The sequence below is a fragment of the Cryptomeria japonica genome, chromosome 2 (assembly GCF_030272615.1).
Source record: "Cryptomeria japonica chromosome 2, Sugi_1.0, whole genome shotgun sequence".
NCBI lineage: Eukaryota > Viridiplantae > Streptophyta > Pinopsida > Cupressales > Cupressaceae > Cryptomeria > Cryptomeria japonica.
In genome coordinates, this window is record NC_081406.1 from 632,474,951 (window position 1) to 632,498,138 (window position 23,188).

Sequence of the window (23,188 nt, forward strand, 5' to 3'; positions counted from 1 at the left end):
TGTCCTAAGGGGTCATATGGTGTCCTAAGGGATCATCGCACACGATAAGACCATACTGACCCCATATGGTGTACTAGGGGCTCATATGGTGTCCTAAGGGGTCATAGGACACCATACGAACCATACTGACACCATATGGTGTACTAAGGGGTCATATGGTGTACTAAGGGGTCATAGGATACCATATAACCCCTTAGGACACAATATGACCCCTAACGATTCCTAAGGGGTCATATGGTGTACTAAGGGGTCATAGGATACCATATAACCCCTTAGGACACAATATGACCCCTAACGACACCTAAGGGGTCATATGGTGTCCTATGACCCATTAAGACACCATATGGTGTCGTTATGGGTTGTATGGTGTCCTAAGGGGTCATATGGTGTCCTATGACCCATTAAGACACCATATGGTGTCGTTATGGGTTGTATGGTGTCCTGAGGGGTCATATGGTGTCCTATGACCCATTAAGACACCATATGGTGTCTTTATGGGTTGTATGGTGTCCTAAGGGGTCATATGGTGTCCTAAGGGGTCATACGGTGTCCTATGACCACTTAGGATAGAATATGGTGTCGTTATGGGTCCTATGATAACCTAAGAGGTCATATGGTGTCTTATGACCCCTTAGGACACCATATGACCCCTTAGGTGTCGTTAGGGGTCATATTGTGTCCTATGGGGTCATATGGTGTCCTATGACCCCTTAGGACCTAGAGAGAGGAGGGAGTGAGGAAGAAACTGAGGGAAAGAGGTGAGAGAGGGAATTAGATGGGTGTAAGGATAAAGAGGGAGATAGCTCGAGGGATCGGAGAATAAGGGAATTGTGAGAGCTAGAGAGAGGAGGGACAAACAAGACTATGTATCTATAAGAATGAAGAGCCTAAGAAGAGGCAAGGGGAGAGAGAGAATATGAGATCTAGTTCATAAAGAGAGATGGAACTACGAGATGGCGGTTTCTATGTACACATTTGGCACTCTCCCTATTTGGCGCGCACCAAATGTGGAATATGGACCACATTTGGCACGCGCCAAATGGAAAAATCCATTCATCACATTTGGCGCACGACAAATAGGATGAGCGCCATATTTGGCGTGCGCCAAATGACCCACTTTGGGAAACACCAAACCTATGGGTTGGATTTGCCTTGGGCATCCAACCCAAAGGTTTGGACGACCATTTCAGGCTAGAGACGTGTTTTTATCAGAACATTGAAAATTTTGACATATTTTTGGTCGTGCTTTCTGTCAGGTTTGCACGTGTTTCAATGAAGTTAAAAAAAATACCGTCATAAACTTGAGCTCCCTCTTAGCTATCCAACAACGTAATTTATTTCAAATTTTGATTTCGTTAAGTCTTTCATCTATAATTTCTTTTGTCAGTGTGTCTGTTTTTTGTGAAAAACCAACATGCACTATTTTAGGTATAGATTTTTCCACGTTCATCAGATTTTGAAAAAAACTTACATTTTTAGAAAGGAGACTCCATTCTACACAATTTAAAAAAAAAGTTTTGATTTTTTATTAGTTTTCAATGATTTTAGGGGGGAGCACGCTCAAATTTCTGTTTTTCAGGATGTGTCCACTTTGAAAACTAGTAAAAAATCATATACTCATTAAAAAAATTAGCTGAAAAATCTGGCATAAACTATAAGGTGTTAGCTAATTTCTCACTGAAGTGATTTTAAAAATTCAAAAAAAAGGTTAACATTTTAGGGGGGCCACAACAGATGCTATGTTATGTTTTTTGCATAAAAATAGGACCACTTTTTGTGGCCCCCCTTTTTGAAGCCCTTAATCTCCACCATTTTCAAAAAAAATTAGTAGTTTAGAAAGTAGACTCGAAACACTCCGACTCTTGTTCTTGTTGCATCTTCAAATTTGGACTGTAACTATCTTCAATTTGTCGTTGAAGTTCAAACTTTGCCGATTTCAGAAAAAAAAGTGGCATCTTAAGACCCCCTTTTGGTACCACAACTTGGTGCACATACCCTAGGAGTTCATTTTGGAGTTAATTATTTTGTTTAAGTTTGTTGTTGCTTAGCAAGTTTCACAGGTTTTAATCTAAGAGGTAATTTTTCTATTTAGGAGGTAATTTTGGAGTCAACTAATGAATAAAAAGGGATAGCAAGAATTGTAGGAATAAGTTTCTAGAGATATAATTTTCTTGAATACAAAAAAAAAGAGTTTTCAAGGAATATGAAGCCCTCTATTCTTGTTGCTTTATTCTATTGTTCTTATTGTCATTGTTATATAGAGGATGCGTTTATTAACTTGTAGGATATTAGGACTGTCTGCATCAAATTGTATTTTTCTTTTTATTAAGAATTTGCAATGATTATGTATGAATTTATGGCGAGTCTTACAAGTTGTGTATTTTTACAAGTGTAATGGTGGAGGAAGGGTCAAATAAATCACATAAATGCACCAACTCCAAACAAATTGGGTTGAAAAGTTGGAAGAGGGTGTTAGGATTAGATTTGACAAGTACTTGAGTAGTTGTACATTGTTGGATAATATTAACAAAAAATATTTGTATAGATTTGACAAGTAGTCGAAAAGTTGTATTTTGTTGAATAATCTTAGTACAAAATAATTATTATATTAAATTTGACAAGTTTGAGTAGTTGTACAAGTTGCAATGTTTGTCAATTATATATTAAATATTGAATTGTGATAAATTTTGTATTTGTATTAGTCTATATTGAATCTCATGTTTAGATTTTTATTTCACCGAGAGGCGATCTACAATGGGATCAATCTTGTTCGTAAACAAAAAAATCAATCCAAAAAAAATTAACATTCATTTTCTTGGCAGGATAGTTGGCATGATGGTGACAAAGTAGTGGTTTGTTCAGTTGAAACACCTCTTTTAATGCACCCTACAGTCACAATCTACATTACCTGCCAATTGCAGGAAAATATTATCGCCCAACCACCCAAGATGGAAAATCGCAACATGAGTGTCATAAATGAAGTATTCCGTCAACAAAATAGTGGATCTAAACTAAGAAAATCAAGAGCAATCATAATGGTAAATGCAACATTTTTTAAAATTTTGAAAGCCAAGAAATCGGAGCTTCTTGTTATAGCAGTAAAGAAACGAAAGAATAAATGAAAAATACAAGGTGAGTAATGCATGCGAAGGTATGTAAGGTATAATCTATCAAAACCGTTATAGAAGAGTGAACGACTTAAAATCTTTTTGTTTCCGGATCATTTTCATAGTTTGTTGATGTCAAAACCAGTTTATTAGCATTATTTTCGTTTCCACATTTAATAATAATTTGAGATGGGTTTACACCATTACAATGAAGTGTTATTACTAGAGTTTATTTGTGTTTGACTTTCAATACTTTTTATTTTTACAAACATTTTACACATTTTTAAAATATTTATCAATTTTGTTTTGTTTGACTTATATTATGATATAAGAGAAATAATACTTTTTTTTGGTAGGATTAGTGTGAGATATTATGTGAGGTTTCCATCAATATTGTTATATATACATACATTTTCTTCTATCAATTTGATTATTTATAATGCATGTGTTGAATTGTTCTTATCTTCTTGCAACATACCTATAATAATATATTTATAGTGATTCTATTAATTGTTGCAATAGTTTTCTTGCATAGTTCTCATTTGGCAAATAGAAGATATGGTGATTTATTTATTCATTTATGAATTTTGGGATACTATGTGAGATTTCTATTCGAAATTGCTATATTTAAATGCATTTTCCTCTATCAATATGATGATTTATAAAGCATGTGTTTGGTTATTTTGATCTTCTTGCATAAGGCCTCTAATAACATATTTATAGTGAATCTTTTGATTGATGCAAGTGTTTTCTTGCATAGCTCTCATTTGTCACATAGAAGGTAAAATGATTTATTCATTTTTATGAATGTTAAATATTTTAAAATTTGATATCTCTCGGCAAATTTTACATAGATTTTTTAAAATATAGGTATACTAGTTCTAGTCGCTATACAAGTTGCAATGTTTATCAATTATATATTAAATGTTGAATTGTGATATTTTGTATTTATATTAGTCTATACTGAATCTCATGTTTAGATTTTTATTTTTAAATTTAATATGTAATATTGAAATTGATATATGTATAAACAAGCTATATTATAATAATTAGAGCAAATCATATCGCATAACCTCAAAGAAATAAATTCACAGAGCTAATAGCAAAAAAGAGGGGGATAGAAATGGTTTTAGCTTGAGTTTGTAACATCTTTCCCATTGGAACAATCTGATTCTGAAACACTATAGATCAATTCTCATAGATTGTAAATGATGTATGGGAAACATTTTTAGCCGAAAGAATGTCAGTTACAAATTTCAAATAATTTGTGAGAAACTCAAGCAGCTTAGTGAACATATTCTAAGGGATTCTAAGGAAATCAGATAATTAGGCAAGGTTATGGAAAAAATCTGAGGTAAGAACAGAGCAGATTTGTTACAAAGAATTTAGAACGGATTGACGCGATCCATACATCGAATGGTATGAAAGCGGCTATGAAATTGTTGAGCACAGAATTTGCAGACATGAATGTACAACGCTTCATCATCCCATGGCTTTCCAGTGAGGTGACAAAGATCATCAATCTCACCTCCTACTGATTGCTTTGCACTAATCTCAAAGTAATTGATTTAAGCGGCGCTGTTCAGACATTTTCTTCGTCCTGATAAGATAACGCACCTTTCTCTGCCAGGTTAGGGTTTTGGGATTCCTAACTGCGCGAGGATTGTCTGCGTGACGGTCATTAACAAAGACATCAACAATGTCTCCATTTGCAACATCTGCATTCTGTTCTTCCCCTTTATTTAAAGGCACCTCCTCTTCTTCAAATGGCTCCTCAAAATCCTCGCATTTTCTTACAATACTGAGATGCAGAGCAGAAACCACGGCCTTGAGCGCCAGAAAAGGATCCTGATGCTTGTGCTTTATCAGAATCTCGCTAATCTCGGCAGGCGTGAGGGCACCCCCTGCTTGTATGCTCTGTTCAATAACAGGAAACAGGTTGTGTTCTTCAATTCCTAAATAGTTAAAAGCCAGGCATTTAAAGGCAGGGAAGCCACAATTTGAGAGCAAAATATGCATGTCCATTCTGCCGGATCTGATCAAAGCAGGATCGACATTGTCCTTGTGATTTGTAGTAAAGACTATGATGCGCTCCTCACCGCAGCAAGACCAGAGTCCATCGGTAAAATTCAGAAGTCCTGATAAAGTCACACGGCTGTCATCGGTCTCCAAATGTTCAACCGATTTGGTACTCTCCAGTCGTCTCGGCGCACCGGCAGGAAATTTCGACAGCCGGTCAGTGAGATCCAGTGAGCAGTCGATGTCCTCAATGACAATAATAGATTTATTAGTAGTCTGAATAAGAAGCGCCCGAAGCTCCGAATTGTCGGTGACCTTGGTGAGCTCCAGATCATAGACATCATAATGCAGATAATTGGCCATGGCGGCAATGAGGCTCGACTTTCCTGTTCCGGGCGGGCCGTGCAGAAGATAACCCCGTTTCCACGCCCGCCCGACTCTGTGATAAAAATCCTTCCCCTGCGCAAAGCTGTCGAGGTCGGCTTTAATGGTGTCCATCAGCTCAGGGTCCAACGCAAGCGTCGAAAATGTCGCCGGGTGACGGAACGGAACGGCAGTCCAACCGCAGTCATGAGATCCATGGCCATTGTTGGTGTAAAGTTTCCGGTCTCTGCTCCGGCTGTCGTACTCCTCTGCACAGTACGCCACATGTTCCAGGTAGTCGCCGAGAATTCGAGTCCGGTCCGGTTTCTTCATTTTGAGTGTAAAGCTACGCCTTTCATCCAGTGAATCTGGGACTGGATCGACATTGTGTGTCCACCAGAGACGAGCGCCGGCGAAAATGTCTTCCATTGTCTGATCCGGCGCAAGCGTGTAGGACAGATGACTGGAATTTTTGGCCCGGCTCACGCTCACTCTGCGAGAATGAGCGGCCGCATGAAGGCTGTTAAGATAGATCTGCACGCTTCTGTAAAGCTCATTCATGTCTACACCGCAGTAGCCGTTGAATTCCGGGATCTCCACATACGAATTAGGGCTGTAGAAATCCTTCAACCCTTCCCACCACCCATGGAGTAGCCGCACCAGCCGAGAGGGCAATACATTCTGCAACACAGTCAGGAGACCTAATACAGACCAGATCTGTGCCAACACCATGGTTAAAGCTTGATGATCTTTTGCTCTGTTTCTAGGGTTTTCGAAATAGCACTCTCAAATAATGTGCTAGGGTTGGGGTTTTTATGATCACAGGGAACGGCATTTGACGACTGAGGAAAGGGGAACCTGCAAGCTCCCATTTTGCAGAATATGAAAAGCAAAAGGCGCCGCTGTAATGGTGTCACAGGTCCCACACCGCCTTTATTCAATTCATCAGGTCGGTGACTTTGATATGCCCAAATCATTTTTTTGCTTCGTTTTGCGGATTTGCAGAAAGCAAAATACGAAATTGAGCACCTGCGTCTTTAAAGGAAAGGCAAATTATTTGTTTTTTTGTTACTTTAGCTTTGATATCCGCAAAATACGAAATTGAGCACCTGCGTCTTTAAAGGAAAGGCAAATTATTTGTTTTTTTGTTTACTTTAGCTTTGATAAACCAGAGGCTCCTTTTGGTTTAGTTGTGTCTGTGTCAAATTGCGATAAAGTCAGAGCGTGTTGAGAAAATTTTGTATGTTTTTTCCTGAAGAGGAGAATCAACTGTGCAAGCTTTCTCTCTTTACGTGAAAGTTTTTTTAAATAACAGTGAGTGCTTAAATCGCAGGCAAGTTGCAGTCAACATGCTGGTTTTTTTTATGTTGAGGTGGGCCTTCATATAAATACTTGAAATCTATCGGTGATCTGATTTACACTGAGCACAAATATTTGGTGTTCTTGCCTGAGCAGGTATGCTTTCACAAATACCCTCACAAGTCATAATTATGTAATTGGAAGGAATGAAATAAAGTGAATTGCTTGATTTTAATATGGTTGAGGTGTTATTTATCAAACTAGGCTACTTTAATGAGAGAGAAATTTAGTGTTGCTTTATTTGTGTAATAAATTTGGGTTTTAAATCTAATTTTTTAATTCAAATTTATATCTTTGGTATAGTGGAAAGTGATATGCAATGATTTTTATTTCTCCATTACCAATCATTATATTCTTTTATTTGAATTCATATCGGATGTTGTGATTTTTATCGCTCTCTAATCTATTTTGAGGTGGGGTGGGGTCTTAAAAAACTCAAATTTGAAAAATTGTATTTTCTTTAACAAACCATGTGCTATCTTAGGCTCACTCTTGCTTATATCTAGTGTTTAAAACATGCTATCATGTCCAAAAGATGACATGGGTTGAATTATATGATGGATTTATGTTATTACTCACACTACTCACTTTTTAAGATTCATGGCTACTAACTATCTAGGTTTATCACAAGTCTTAGGGATCATGTCCTCAAAACTCTTTTAGCTTAAATATGTCATTCCAAAAACCCTTGTGCCTTCAAGTGACTAAAGTTTGCCACTAAATGCAAGTCATTGACATGTATACTACTACAAGAGCTCATATCAAAGCCAAACTTCATTGATTGAAGATTTAGGATATAACTATTAAAAAGTTCTTACAAGCCTTGTGTGTGGATAATTCAAACCGAGAGATCAAAGGCAATGTTAGGTAAATAAATAAACACATTTAGAGATTGTTGAAATTTTGAATGCCTTTGTTCAACACTAGAATATTTTTTTTCAAAGCTTGAGATCCTTCATAGACTTATGAAGTGAAACTTAAAGCAATGTTTAGATGTGACCCCTATCATCTATCTTCCCCCAAATTGGCCTTGCAACAAACTGCTTTCATAGGAAGACCACCATTTAGCTATTTTTAGTATGACCAATGACAAGGTACTCATAATTGTGATGGTTTCCCGTGTAAATTCTACAAAATTCTTTGGGATGAAGTTTGTGATGGGCGAAAATTTTAAATTTAGGTTTATTTTAAAAATACGAAAGATTGATTTCTAGATTTTTACAAACATGTATAAATAATGAATTGTAATTTTCATATTCAAATATAGGTAAACATATAAATATTTAAACCAACAAATATTCTATGTTAAGATCATGAGAAAATATTAGAAATGCTTATTTATTAAGAAGGAAAAAATGCATGTATAAGACAACTTTATGGAATATGCCACACACACTTATAGAATAATTTATAGAGTATGTCCCTAGCCTATGGCCACAATCTAGAAGGAAATAAATTATTCGTGCATGCCCTAGCTAGAACCATCCAAAGTGTTTGTTTGAACCAAGGTGTGTTATTCACTTGCAAAGAGCTCCCTAATAGAGTTTATATGTACGAAATCGCAAAATGATGATTTATAATGTGGTAAGTTGTAACGAGTTCTAGATCTTGTGATGTGGTATGAAAGTTTGTATTATTCTTTTGGTGTTGTATTTCAACCACAAGTTATTTGGAGGAGAACTCAAAATAACATAATCATAGGTATGTCATGTAAGTGTACGTGATATTATGCATGTGCACTTACAACATTATTGGAATACATGTGGTGATAATCAAAAGCATGTGGTAATATTCTTATAGATTCTTAAAGGTACCAAGTAGTTATGTTCCATGAAGGGTTTATCTTTACTAACCGAAGCCATAGATAATATTTGACTATCACGTAGGGAGATAATTATATAGTTCAAGTAGAGTAGTGGTTACTTATATGGAGAAGTTATGGTACATGTAATGTGTGACATCCTAACATAATAATATGGTTGTGTAACGATTGATATATTGTGGCAGTTTTAGTTGATTGAGCGATTTGGATTCCTTATCGGATGGCTTTACAACTATAATTATCTATGCATATGTATGTACCGAGGTTAGAAGGTTAATTGGCTAGAGTTTGTGAAGGTTGATATGACAATAGACAAATGGGTGTTGTAATCTAATAGATTAGGGCTCAAAGATTGTCTTGGTGGTGGGTTTTATCTTGTAATTATTTTTCACATAATTTGGGTGTCCTGTATTTCATTTGGATTTCATAGAAGTTTCAATTGCTTCGTTCAATGTTGCTAAATAGATTATAAGAATATTATAACTACTTTGTAGTTTAAGTTTTTCCACTATCTCAATCTATCAATTAGTTGTAATAAGGATCTACATCCCAATATTTGGTATTAGAATACAATGCACTAGACTGAAGTATTTTGCATTAGAGTAGCCAATATCACTTTATTTCACAAACAAGAATATGCAAGATAGTAGCATATGACCAAGTCATAATGTATGGAGGAAATTCACATGATAGCATGAAATTTTTTTAAATTGGAATTAAAAAATTTGAATCTTAGACAAGATCATTTATTAGTGTATTCATAATTTTTTTAGTAGTGGTTTTACCATAAATTAGTCAATAAGCCTATAGAAATACTATCAAGTGCATAAAGCATTTACAATTAATGTGATATGTAATCCATTTCATTAGTAGCTATGGTACCATTTAGAGACTAGGATGCAAAATAGTAAAACTAAATAATTTAAATCAATTGAAGAAATTGAGGCATCTCATAAGCTCAAAAGTAAAATTTAACTATCAAGAAAGTTTAAAGTCAATAAGTGTAATATTGGATTGCTATTATTTATAATTATATTACACATTAATATAACATTGTGCAATGATACCAAGCTAGTATTGGCTCTACTTGTATGGTAGAAACTAGTTATAAGAAAAAATATCCTCACACATTTTATAAATGATTGTTCAAGTATTGAGGTCACATAAATATGCATATGCATGGTTGTGCTTTTTTGCGATTTTTTATAATGCAAAAAATGAAATGGTTGAAAATAAATAAAACACATGATGGCCAATGTTAGTATTAAGGTCACATAAATATGTATATGCATGGTTGTGCTTTTTTGCGATTTTTTATAAGGTAAAAAATGAAATGGTTGAAAATAAATAAATTACATGATGGCCAATGTCAAGTGTCAAGCTTTTTCATAGTATTTGAATGGAGCATGATGAAATTAAAATAATATAAATATAACTAAACAAAAGTAAAAATCTATTCTATAGATACTAATAAATTTTCTTAAGATTTGGCTTTAGGATAATTTTAAAACATGAGCACAACATGTCAATCTTCGCTACATCTAGGAAATTGAGAAGAATTATGTTATATTTCACAACTCTAGGACTAAATATAACCTATTAGAGGGTAGGGATTGGGACATTTTGTAGGTTGCAGATATAAATCAAGTAATTTAAATATATTTTTTCACATTTTTAAGCATCTTCAATCAATGTATCTTTTATTAAGAAAGCTATAAATATCAATTTTAGGGAATCATTTACATTTCCATGGGTAGCTAATTCACCATAGAGTGAAGGGTGTAATATCCAATTAGAACTGTGAAAGTTGATGTTGGGAGATTTGTTTGAAAATAAATTTATATTTTTGCATTCATCATTTGTAGAATTAAAATCCCCTTTCTCAGGTGATATATACAAGTCCATTTTCAAGCATGTTTCTTTACTATTTTATGATGGTGATTGCTAATTGTATGCTTGGTAACATATATTAAAGCATCTGCCATGAAAATGATACAATTTTTTTCTTTACAATCTATAAGTTTTTTTTGTCCTTTTTGATATTTTAGTTGAATGAAACACATGAAAGAGGAGGTTCTCACAAGTTGACTACTATAAACTTATATTATAAATAATGAATCCTTAATATTACGCTCTAAGGAATTTGACACATTTCCTACCATTTAAAACTAAAGGAATATATCAAGGAAATCAATAGTTCAAGAGGGACATTAGAATCTGATTTGTTATCTACCTTGAAAGGAATATGTGGATTCTATAAAATTTGTAGTCTTTTGGAGGAAGCATATATCAAAGCTTTGGGAAAAGAAATAAGTGAAGCACATCTCAAGGAATTTTCCATCCATAATAAACGCCTTCTAATTACAAAACATTATATTGAACACTATGAATATTGGTGGTTATGATTATGTTGTATGACAAAAATAACCCTTCTCATAGCATGTATTGGCTAAACTTTGTTAAGAACATTAAAAAATATATAAGTAAAGGAAGTAAAACAATACAAATAAAAAACCACCATATTCTTGTAAGATCTTTTAATTTAAAATATATTAGATGAACTAAGTAGTACCAGTTAATATTTCTTTAATATATGAAGAATTCGTTTACCATTTTCCTATGTCACAAGTAGGAACAATAAAAGTAAAAGCTAAAAAATAAAAAAACTTGGTGCTATGACAACTAATTGGCATTTTTTTTTCTCTTTTAGGTAGCAAACTTGCACTATGCTTTAGTTTGCATTGAACAAGATGAAAGCTCCTACATGGTAGGTTTTGAACTTTTGTGTAAAGGAAATGAATCGAATCCATATTAGAAGGTTGCAACATATTTTGTATAAATTCTCTCCTTTATTAGATAATTATTTTAATTTGAATGATAATATATGTTTACAACTCTTGAGAACAATTTATTTGAAGTCACTGCATGAGGACAATCTTGAACTTACAAATACAAGATACAATATGTAGCTAAATCCATCATTTTTATTTGTTGAAAAAATATTTAAAGCTTGTTGTTCCCTAGTTGCAAATGATGAAACGAGTCAAATGAGAAATTGTTCTTGTCTCAAAGTTCATGCCTGGGAAACTATCTCATTAGTGAAGGGTGAGTCTCTATCTGTCAAGGAGACAAATAGAGCATCCACTAATGCTAGAAGCTTTCCACTTTATTTAGTGGAAATGCACATGCATTATTTATACTTACAAGAGGTAAGTACAAACCAATTTTTTGGTTTGAAGTTTCTTAGGATACACTATGTTGGTTTCATGCACCTAGATGTTCTCTTTGGAGTAATTATAACTTTTGCATCTCAAGGTTGTATTACATGCCTTTATTTTTATTTGTATATTTAGATTTAGATAGATATATCAATTGTAAATGCTCTATGCATCCATATTTTATGTATCATACATGCTTGTTTACTTTTTTCCACAAAATATTAATGGGGATGGCAGTTTTGGATCCATAAGCATAATTCACAAATGGATCTTGATAGTGAATGTCATGTTGTCTATTGAGTATCGTCACAATTGGTTATGACTAGTCTCTCATATACATGTATTTCATAGGTGTTAATGGTCTTGGGTTTTATAGTCAAAACACTTTTATTTTATTTTAAAGATGACCATATTGCAATACTATAACATGATGAACGAGGTCCAAAGGCTATTGAAAATGGAGAGGACCATTTTTTTGTGATCCAAGTCCACTTTCATAGTAAATGTTTAATTAAGCATTGATGTTGCTCAATCTAAATATATTACATGAAACTCAATTTTGGAAACAAAATTAACCCCAAGTCCCAAAGCTACAACTTATAGAAATAAAGACAAGCCTGAGTGGTTAGAAGTTAAAAATCATCCATTAGGAAAAAAATTCCTTTGTGACAAGGGTGTTAATAATGTTGTCCAATTCCAATAAGGGTTGACATGTTGCATTCATCAAGGATTGATTAGTTGTCCTCAAAATTCTCCAACGAGAATTCTTCCCATGGGATTCACAGTAGCTTATGTCATAGAGGCTTGGGCCATTGTAGGCCTAAATTTGGTAGATATAGAGGAGGAATGAGCTATGGCCATTCGAGATGTTGTTGGAGTTTGAAGGTGGTCCAAAGGAGTGACCAACTATCATGTTTAATGTAGCATATTATGATACAAGAAATCTTCACTTTAATGTGTTTCATATACAATCAATATAAAAATTGATGTTTGTTAGGAATAAAAAGTGATGCTTAATTATGGGGAACACATGCTCCCCATGTGGGTTGGTAGTCCATTTTCAAGGTGATCATATTGGTGTCATAAACTGTGGGTATGATTTGAAGCATATTGGGTTGGATAACCAAAGTTGATTTTCATCATTTTCTCTAGGGGAGATTGAAGCAACACCGCCAACCATCATTTATAAACATACGATTTGTATTTCAACACTAGCTACATCTTCTCGATGATTTACCCCTAAGTTTCGTTGAACCTAAAAAAGATACTTGACCCCCTGGTCCCAACAATCTAATGTGGTATTCATCCTTTTTAATTTGAGTTCAATAGGAAGGGTCTGATAGAGATTCTTTTTCTTTGCAATGAATCTATTATGAGTTTGATTATATGATGCTTTATTCATTATAGGACCTCCAAAGGGGGAAGATGGATCTAATGAATGTAACAAGGTTGTCCCAAAAAACCTTGTCAAGGGAAAACTCGTGTTGATCAATTTGATACAAAATCAAGTTAAAAACCTCCAAAATATCAAATAAAAGCCTCTAAATTCTCACATAGATATAATCGTTTAGTGACAACTTGATCAATATTGGCAACTTGTATTTACATTAGTTTTTTTTTTTCTCATAATAGTATACTAGCATATGTTACGATCTTCCATTTTCCTTGTACAAAGTTTTTCCTTTTCTTTCCTAGGCCTTCATTTTTGCATCTCGGGTTTTTCTCGACACCAAGATTCAAGGCTCTAGTACTCTAGTTCATGTCAAAGGGAGGTTTTGAACAATAGTTGCACCAAGATTGCAAGTTGAGTTTAAAGATGAGATTGCACATTACACTAGATGTGGTGCATGCTATAGAATATTTACACCATGATTATTCTCATCTTGTTGTTTATTGTGATTCAAAACCCTCGATTTTATTAATTGATAATAGAATGATAGCCCATGTGGTTGATTTTGAGATTTGCTCATCTAATAACTTCCACCGATTCTACAAGCAGCAACATGGTTAGGTTGAAGGGAACACATGGCTAACCTACCCCAGGTAAATTCCTTTGCAATATGGAAATTCAAACTTTTGAACTAGATTTTTTATTTGTATCTCCACTTTTTCCACTTTATTAGTTACATTATGGATGTTTTGTTAATAAGAACAATGAAATGCTACAATCTATTGTAGAATATGGATCAGGGGTTCATGTGATGACTAGGAGCAATGTTTAAGAGTTCTCATCCTTGAAATGGTGACAAGAAACTGACCCACTGATGATTTTTTCTTCACTGGAAACAAAAGAAAAATATTTTCTTTAAAATATAATTAAGTATTTCCTTTAATTTCCTAAGGTGAGATACACCGTGAACCTCCTATTGGTACAAGTGCTAGCTTAATTCCTAAAGTGCATGTTTGTACTTTCTTAAACATGCCCTTCAATAATAAAATTCTTAGAACAACTTTTATTTATGTGTATTCTAATAAATTATTTCTATGTTACATCTTTAAAAGAGGAAGAATTAAATTTTTATTGTTGAGAAAAAAAAAAGGAAAGCTTCTTAAATAGGATGAATAGGGTGAAGTTAAATAATATAATTATTTGTTATTGCTTTTAGAGTGAACAAAGCTTAAATTATCATTCAATATTTTACTATCAATTGGATGATGTTTAATTAGAGTAATGCCAATACACACCTCAATAAACACTCAACAAAATAAAAATTAAAAATTAAAAAAAAATCAATATATACCTCAATAAGCACTCAACAAAATAAAATATATAAAGAAATTATATAATATTTTAAGATCTTATATTTCTCTAATAGCTATTGTGCATAAGGGTAAGTTTCCAAGGAGGGAGCTTCCTAAAAAAAATTAGTGGATGCTACTTATTTTTAAGTAATATTTTAAAGGTGGTGCTCCCATGAATTTAGTAGTGTGGTTCAACTTAAAAGTTTAAGCTCCGAAATTTAGGGAAGTTGGTTGTCTCATGATAAATGTTGTGAATAAAAAAATAATAAATAAATGTCATTTCAATCTATTTCTTTTTTGGCGTGAATCTAAAATATAGCTTATTGACTAGTGGCATAAAAAATTCATAAGTTGGTAGGGCAATTTCTAGCCCATCCCCAATTTCAACACTTGAAATATGCAAACCTAAAAAGTAGGGGGCTAAGATTCCAAATAATCTTTTAGCATGATTTTTTGTTTAATGGGACCTCCTCTCCCTAAGTAAAAAGTAGAATAGAATAAAATAAAATAGTATTAAAAAGTTTTTAACATCGACAGAGTTAAATATCTTTTTTTTAAATAGATAACCAAATCGTTTTAGTTTTCTATTATTAATCCTCTTATCATTTATTTTGATAATAAACTTTCTTATTTCTTCACAATATATATTATACATTCTAATAAAATAATTTAAAAAAAAAACACTACTACTAAAATGCGGACGCATCTATTCTGGCTCCAAAAGGGCAGTACAGATTGACTAACATGTGTTAGTTGCGCATTTTACACTGTCGATTTTGCAATAAATGACTGCGATTGACTAACATGTCGCTATCAGGCTGCTATCAGCTGAACGAAAAGATTCATTTTAGAACTATAATAGCCGCGGCCCTAAAATGCACAGTTAACTGACAGCCTTAACAACTGTTTTTTTGGTCCAGTATAGCTGTACGGTTTTCTATATTTACTTACCTTTTAAAATTTGCACTTAAATTTTTAATAACTAATTCATAAAATATATCTAATTTAAATATTTTTAAAATTTTGAACGGTGCGTATTATTATAGGCGGCATAAGGCCCTGCGTTAACATAATATGAATCGTTTTCAAAGAAAGAATGAAGTGCTTTTGAGTTGGCTCTCTTTTGCTTCAAAAGTAAAAGAAAAAAAGAAAAAATGGCAGACTTTTGGTCGGAATATTTGAGTGGAGTTAAAAGTGTCGTGCAAATCGTACTGTCCTCACAAATTTGCTGTTCGGGAAAGTAAAGTCACAACTGTCCTCTGTTCTCCTTTATCCGTCACGGGTTGTGTAGGATGTTTGAATTTGACGGTCGGCCAACAAATTTTCAGGACTTCTCTTTTTCACAAAGAAAGAGCACCAATTACTTTATTCACTTAATTACTGGCTTTACTTAATTAAAAAATGATAACTAAAAATTTATTAATAGGTTTCATTCGTTCATTTTTTAGCTTTTTTGTTCATATAATTGGTTTATTTGTGCACGATTAGTGGGCCATTTGTGTACGACTATTAGGTCATTTGTGCATAAGTATTGGCATTTTTTAAGTATACATTTATTGGGCCTTTTTTAAGCAGGTATCAGGGGACACTTTGAAATGTGTACTTTTTAATCCTTGCATGCATAATGGATTCTATAATGTGCCTTGTTACTACCCAGAAGCCAAAACAATAGATATAAGCAATTAAGTTGCATACGAAGACAACAAAAAAAATGTCAAAATCTTATCTATAGTTATCCTAACTCTCTCAATACATGGCATAACATGTAATTGATAAGGCCAATAAGTGTGCAAGTATCAATAAGAATGAAATTTTATGGAGGAATACATGATTCCCTTGATATGGCAATGGTGGTATGGCATGTGAAGAGGATAGAGTGGTGCCCCCAATGTAAGTATAAGTGCAGAAGATATAGAAAGGAAAATGCAAATGTCATGGAAGAAGACATGATGCCCTTAATGCGAAAGTATGATAATGAAAGTATAAAATGTAAGCGGGAAAGCATGATGCCCTTGATGTAAAGGTGTTGCAATGCATAATATGTAAGGGGGAAGGCATGATGCCCTTGATGTAAATATATAGCATAGAAGGTATGAGATATAAGGGGGTAAAACAAAATTCCCTTGATACAAAGGTATAACACTAAAAGCGTAAGAAAATAAGAGGAGGCATGATGCCCCTCAATATAATGTGTTAACTCTAAAAGTGTGATAGGTCAATGTAGGATCAATATGCAAGCTCTAAAAGTATGGTATGGCAATATAGGATCATAGCAAGTAGCCATTGGTCAAATGATAGATTATAAGCATTATAGTATGGCAAAATTCATAAGCATGTGCATGGTAATAAATGTGAGAAACATTAGCATAGCATAATAGTAGGCCTGGGAATGTGTGACATGTCATATGATAAGAAATAATAAGGCAATATGAGAAATCAAAATGGTAAGACAAGGGCCTCAAATTCATGAATAAGCATAAGGATATTCAAGGAAAAATAGGAAACTAATAGGTAAGCAGTCAACCCAAGTGGAAAATATATTCAAAGGCAAAGGTAAAAAAGCATAGGCATAAAGAGAATGTAAATAACTTCATAGGTTAAAATATACCAAAAAAACAAAATTGAAAATAAAACACCCCAGTAGGAAAGATAAGCATGAAACTAAAAATACAAGTTGACACAAGTGTGAAAATGCAACGAATAAGGAATAAACAAAAAAAACTAAAATAAAAGTTTACACAAGGCAAATGGAAAACTAAGCAAGTGGGATATGACATAAGAAAAAGGAAAAAGTAGAAATGGTACAAACCACAAGGAAGGAGTGAGATGAACAATACAACATATTTTAAATTCACTCAAGTGTCAACATGCATTAGTTAAGGTATATTTGCATCATCCGCATGCAAACTAGTAATATGGTAACATAAAGACAATAAAGGAAAGCAACAAGAATATAAATTTTTTAAGTAGTAGGAAGGATAAATAAAGATATCTAAGCAAAGAATTGATCTCTCATATTATGTGGTTTCTCCTTTATGTCATGTATAACCTTAGTATAGGGTGTATTATGGTAAGTAAGATTAATTTCTTGACATACAATTTTTTTTCCCATGACGTTGTAGGTGACAATGCAGCAAACTAAGAGGTGGGGTTTGAATCAGTTTGCTCAAAAACTTACTGCAAATTAAACCACAAATTAGATCTGATAATTAACTGTTTAAAGCATGAAACAACACCACATCAATAACACACATAAAACCAAGATTTTTGATGTGGAAAACCCGGTTAAGGGAAAAACCATGGTGGGAACCTACCCACAATGATATAATACCCTGTTAGGAGTAAGTGAATTATTACAATGGGGAATGCACATGCATTCAGCCACACTGCCTAGAGCTCATTGCTCAAACAAGAAACCCAGAAGGGCTACAACCCTTAGGGAAGGCGCACTGCCTTACAGGAAGTCTCGCTGACTTACAAAAGCAATTGGATTACATCTGAAGAATCATGAACTGATGAAATAGCATCTCCACATGCCTGAGTACAGTTTCGATTAAGCTCACTGTCAAATATTCTCTGCAACACACTTCTTTGCATAACTTCGCACAATTTCCCTGCTACTAAATGATTGATACAATATCCGCACATAGAATGATTCCTCTCAATGACTATTACATTCATTTATACAAGTCATCGACCCATGAAATAGAGGTCGGCTCAACACACGTTACATATTACAAAAATATAATTACACACGCTATAACAATGCATGCAGACCAAAACAATGTCGGTTAAGACATAGTCTGGACCTAAACAACCACCGCAAACACACAACACCTCTAACAATTACACCTTGATCATCTGCAACACGCTACAATCACCAAGAATGTCGCATAACACAAAGAACATCATCAAACAAGAAAAATCTTCAATAACACGCACGATAATCAATTTGGACCGCCAAAACGCATAGAACGTGATCTAGAAACATTCACAAGCAATGTGAATTGCACCACAACAACTGCAACAACTTGGGTTACTAGAATCGTCATCATCTCTCTATTGGAGCTCAAGAACACCAACATAACTAACTGTCATTCTAAAGGATTTGCTTGTGGATTTCCAAATCATAAGCCAATCAAACTGAGGACACACATCAACATCCAGAATACATCCCACACATCCACAACTAAAGATATTACAATTCTGGAGCAATACGGAGCACAAACTACAATACTGAATAACACGAACAACTGAATAACATCCTGGATACTAGACTTTATAACTCGATCAAATCAACATGCGGACCATTGAAACTTTTGCTGAATCAACTAGAGATAAGTATCTCAAAACCCATTAATCTGCATCATCTCATCTGCAACACACAGAATAAATCAACTCATTCAACCTAACTGCAACACTGGAATACGTAGAAGAATATGTTGACATCAATGACAACACATCATTCCAGCAAACTTCCCAACAATCTCCAACAAATGTATCTTATCAAGTGAAGGACTTGTGTGATCATTAGGGTTTTTAATGTGTATCTTCCAATTTTCTACAAGTTCTCAAATTTTATGGTTGACTACAATGTTTACATGCATGGAATATCCATATGTACGATGAAAATCAAATTTAGTATATGTATAAGCCATGTGCATTATAGGGAACACGGATTGAAAGATAAATTATGAGAAAATTACTAAGTCCATATTATCTAAATGTGGACAAGGACTATATAAAAATAGTTAATGAAAGCATGAGTTAAATTTGTGAAGAAGTCTTAAAGCAAACAAGATACATTGAACCATTGTATAAACTTAGCACTTGAGTATAATATAAAATCACTAATAAGGAACAAGGCATAATCTAAATGTTCATTATTAACAAGTAGGAATGATTTTACATAAAGAACTTGGCCTCCATAGAAATCATAGTAATCATTTATAATAATTGTTAACTAAGGCTTATAATATTATCATTCAATGTAGAAGGCAATGAACTATGAATAATAACTACATGTGAGACTAACGAAATATCATCAATATGTATGTTATCAGCACGAGAGGTATCTATATGTAAAAATCTATCTTGAATGTCTATAGTGTTCACACAAGGTCTCAAATAATTATCATCATGCATATACTAAGTTAGCATATCAAAATAACATGGCTCTATTAGTGTATTATCATCATGACATCTAGAGGGAATATCACCAAACGATTTAACAATATCACGATAGGTGAAGTAATTATACTTCATCGCATAATATTTTATTGGAAGGTATAAGTATATCCTAAGTATACTCCACAATAGATGTATCATAAATTGGTTGATGTGAAGAAAATGTGATTGAAGCTAGTATGGAATTATAATCATAATCACCCTATTACAATAATTCTCCATAGAAAAGGTATGCAACACATGGTAATTTTGGAGGGGAACATAAGACTATCTAATTTAGAGAAGGAAAAATGATGATAAAATCCATGAATGTATAAATTAAAATATATGGTGATATGATGCTTCTATGGACAAAGTGATTAGATATGTGCAATAAATGTCATAAGTGAATCAAGGACAAATGAATTACATGTCATAAAGTGTGTACAAATGTCAAAATGAATAGGAAAATCGATATATGTCAAGGATAAAGGACCATGAGAATCCATGACATGTTAAAATAATGACTTATTATAAGATAAGAGGTGTAGGGTTCACAAAACTATATTATAAAGTCTCAAAACCCCAATAGATGTAAATAAATGATGTGTGAATGAGGTATAATCTTTTATAAATAAAAATACAAATCCTAAATCATCTTAGGCACAAGTGTAAAATGTAAAGCCTAAAGCCAATGCTAGGGTGAGTGAAAGATAGAATATGTAAATAAGCACAATAAACCCTAGTTTAGATTTGTAACAATGAAGAACAAGAATATAAGAGGGTTAAAATGTAAAAATAAGACATAATATTAGAAAATGGTAGACCTTAAATCCTAATAATGATAAGAAATATTAGGGGATAAACTAGGTCATGTAAGAGTAGATAGGTTCGCAAAAATAAAATAAAAAATAACACGCCTTAAGCTTTGTTTAGACTAATCTAATATGATGTAGACAACTAAGCATAACTAAGTAACCTAGATTAATCAATGATAGTTGTGAGTAAAGATATCAAGAAATTAGAACATCAAATGTTAAAAGCAAAATATAAATACTAAAATAAAGGTATTTGGCTTAATATTCAAAGGAGAAGAGTAATTATATCAATGCATTGAATTCTAGACATTGAAGGAATGTGATTGTTTGTAGGTTGCCTCATGGTTTGGATAGTTGATTTGTGTTTTGTCTCTACAAATTAGGTTCATATTCATGCCCATGAAAATGCCCTACATCCATATAAATGATTTGGTAATAAATACACCTGTGCTTCCTAATTTGCTTATATTTCCTTTTCCTTTTCCAAGATCTAAGACTAGTGGTATTTTAAAATATCTATAGAGGATAGTCAATAGTTGCAAGGAGAAATGACCTCCTAGGCTAATTGTCGAAAAAAATTAGGTACATGATTAGAAATATTAAGTTTTGGTCAAGTGAAAATGCTCTATAGTGATAAGATGTAGAACTAGGTTCTTTTTTAGCACTTCAAGTGAAATATTCCTCGGATGTTCCTTTTATAAATACAAATGATACTCAGTGTTATGCAAGGTGTGTAATTGAATGTCTTAGATACAAGAATATGGCAACATATCACGTAAACTTGTGTTAAATCAATTAGACAAAAAACTAATAGATAAATCAACAAAAAGTTTAATTTTAATTTTAAAATTTGAGATATCAAATCTATGTCTAGTGCATATTTTGTCCATATTTTATTTTTATTTATCTTTCATTTTATCTTCAAATTTAATAATAAAAAAGCATGAGACCACTACTTTCCAAAAAACAATTAGAAAATTGGACTAGTATTAATAAGGTCAACTGGTATACCTTTAAGTCGAATGAACTATATTTTTATCTCTGATAATTTTTTATTTTCTTAATTGAAAATAATTTGAATTCGATGTATTAAGCTCCAAATCTTATATTGAAAACATAATAATTTAATCGATGACTAGCATGTTTAAAAGATTGAGAAAGAAATAATATTTGTAAAAGCATTCATAATCTTGGATATGATTTCTAATGCATTTTGTAAATATTTATGTGTTCAATCAAATCATAGAAAAATTAGATACCTCTTATGCATGTTTCTTTAGGATCCTTTGACACTTTAAAAATCATGTTAGACCTAATTCAGTTGGCTTTCCAAAAAGTTGATGTTGGTCTTAAAGATAAACTATCTCCAAAATTCTCAGCAAAGGACATGGGTCCCCAAATTTTTGAGGAGGTGAGCACCTCATCTATGAATTTACCTTGGCTCTTCCATTTTCTAAAGGACCTAAGTGAAGGTGGTGGCACCAATGAGTGGCATGTTATGCAGACAAAGATAAAGAATATCATCAAAGGTGAGGAGGCCTACAACAAAATGCTCCTCTGGTATCACTATAAACTAGATGCTAAGAACTTAACATAACTTATGCACTCTTAGGGATATTCTTTTGTCTAGGAGATCGCTTTGGATTATGCAATGCTTCCAACTTTTGATATACTTGTGTATTTGTGCCATGATTTTGTTAATGCCATGTTTTGTGTGGGCACCAGACTTGAGCCTTTACTATCAAATTATGCAAAACTTTTTATGTTAATTTAATGGGAGCAACCCTCATAACGAAAAAAATAGATTTAAAAAAGTTATTAGGGAATTTTGTTAAACTATTCTTAAGCTTTTTAGAATTGATTTTTATAAAATCATTCTTCATAATTATAATTTTGTATATCATTTTTTCAAAAGTTCATTCTATTTTTAATAGTTTTTGAAATTTGTACTTTGTTTTTAATTATTTTATTATATACAAAATAATTTAATAAATTTTTAATCATTATTTAAATCTTTTTCATTTATTCATTAGAAGAAAAGTGATTATTTCCACTATAGTGTCTATATTATAGTATATGATAATTATTAATAGGATTTTATTAAGGTGTAAGATTCAATTAATATTACATAAACATATTAAAATAATATAATCTTGAAATAATAATGAAAAATTATATTTAAGATTATAATTAAAATTATAAAAAAAAAATTGAATTAAACCAAAATTAAATTTTTAAGAAAGTATATTTACTGTATTATTTATATTATAATTAGTAATATTATTTTATTAAGATGAGATTAATTAATATTACATAAATATAATCAAAATAATAATGATTAAGAAATTATTGTTTTTTTATAGCAGCTGACTTGCTTTTTGAAGCTATATGTATATATTAATCAAACGCCCAAGATAACTACTATCATATGCAGACGCTTAAGATAACTCCTATGATATGCAATACCTTTTTTAGTGGCTTTCACATATTTATATCAACGATTTTAGGATGTAGAAAGCATGCAATTTTATGCTATAGGTTTTATTAATGAAGTATCTATCTCACCATAAGTAT

General features: G+C 32.7%; 1 protein-coding gene across 1 annotated transcript; it reads right to left on the bottom strand.

Moving 5' to 3' along the window:
- Positions 1-4,315: 4,315 nt before the first annotated feature.
- LOC131057457 (AAA-ATPase At4g25835) lies at positions 4,316-6,544 on the bottom strand. The gene has a single exon (XM_057991642.2). The coding sequence runs from the start codon at positions 6,219-6,221 to the stop codon at positions 4,662-4,664; it is 1,560 nt and encodes a 519-aa protein (XP_057847625.2). The 5' UTR covers positions 6,222-6,544; the 3' UTR covers positions 4,316-4,661.
- Positions 6,545-23,188: the final 16,644 nt, after the last annotated feature.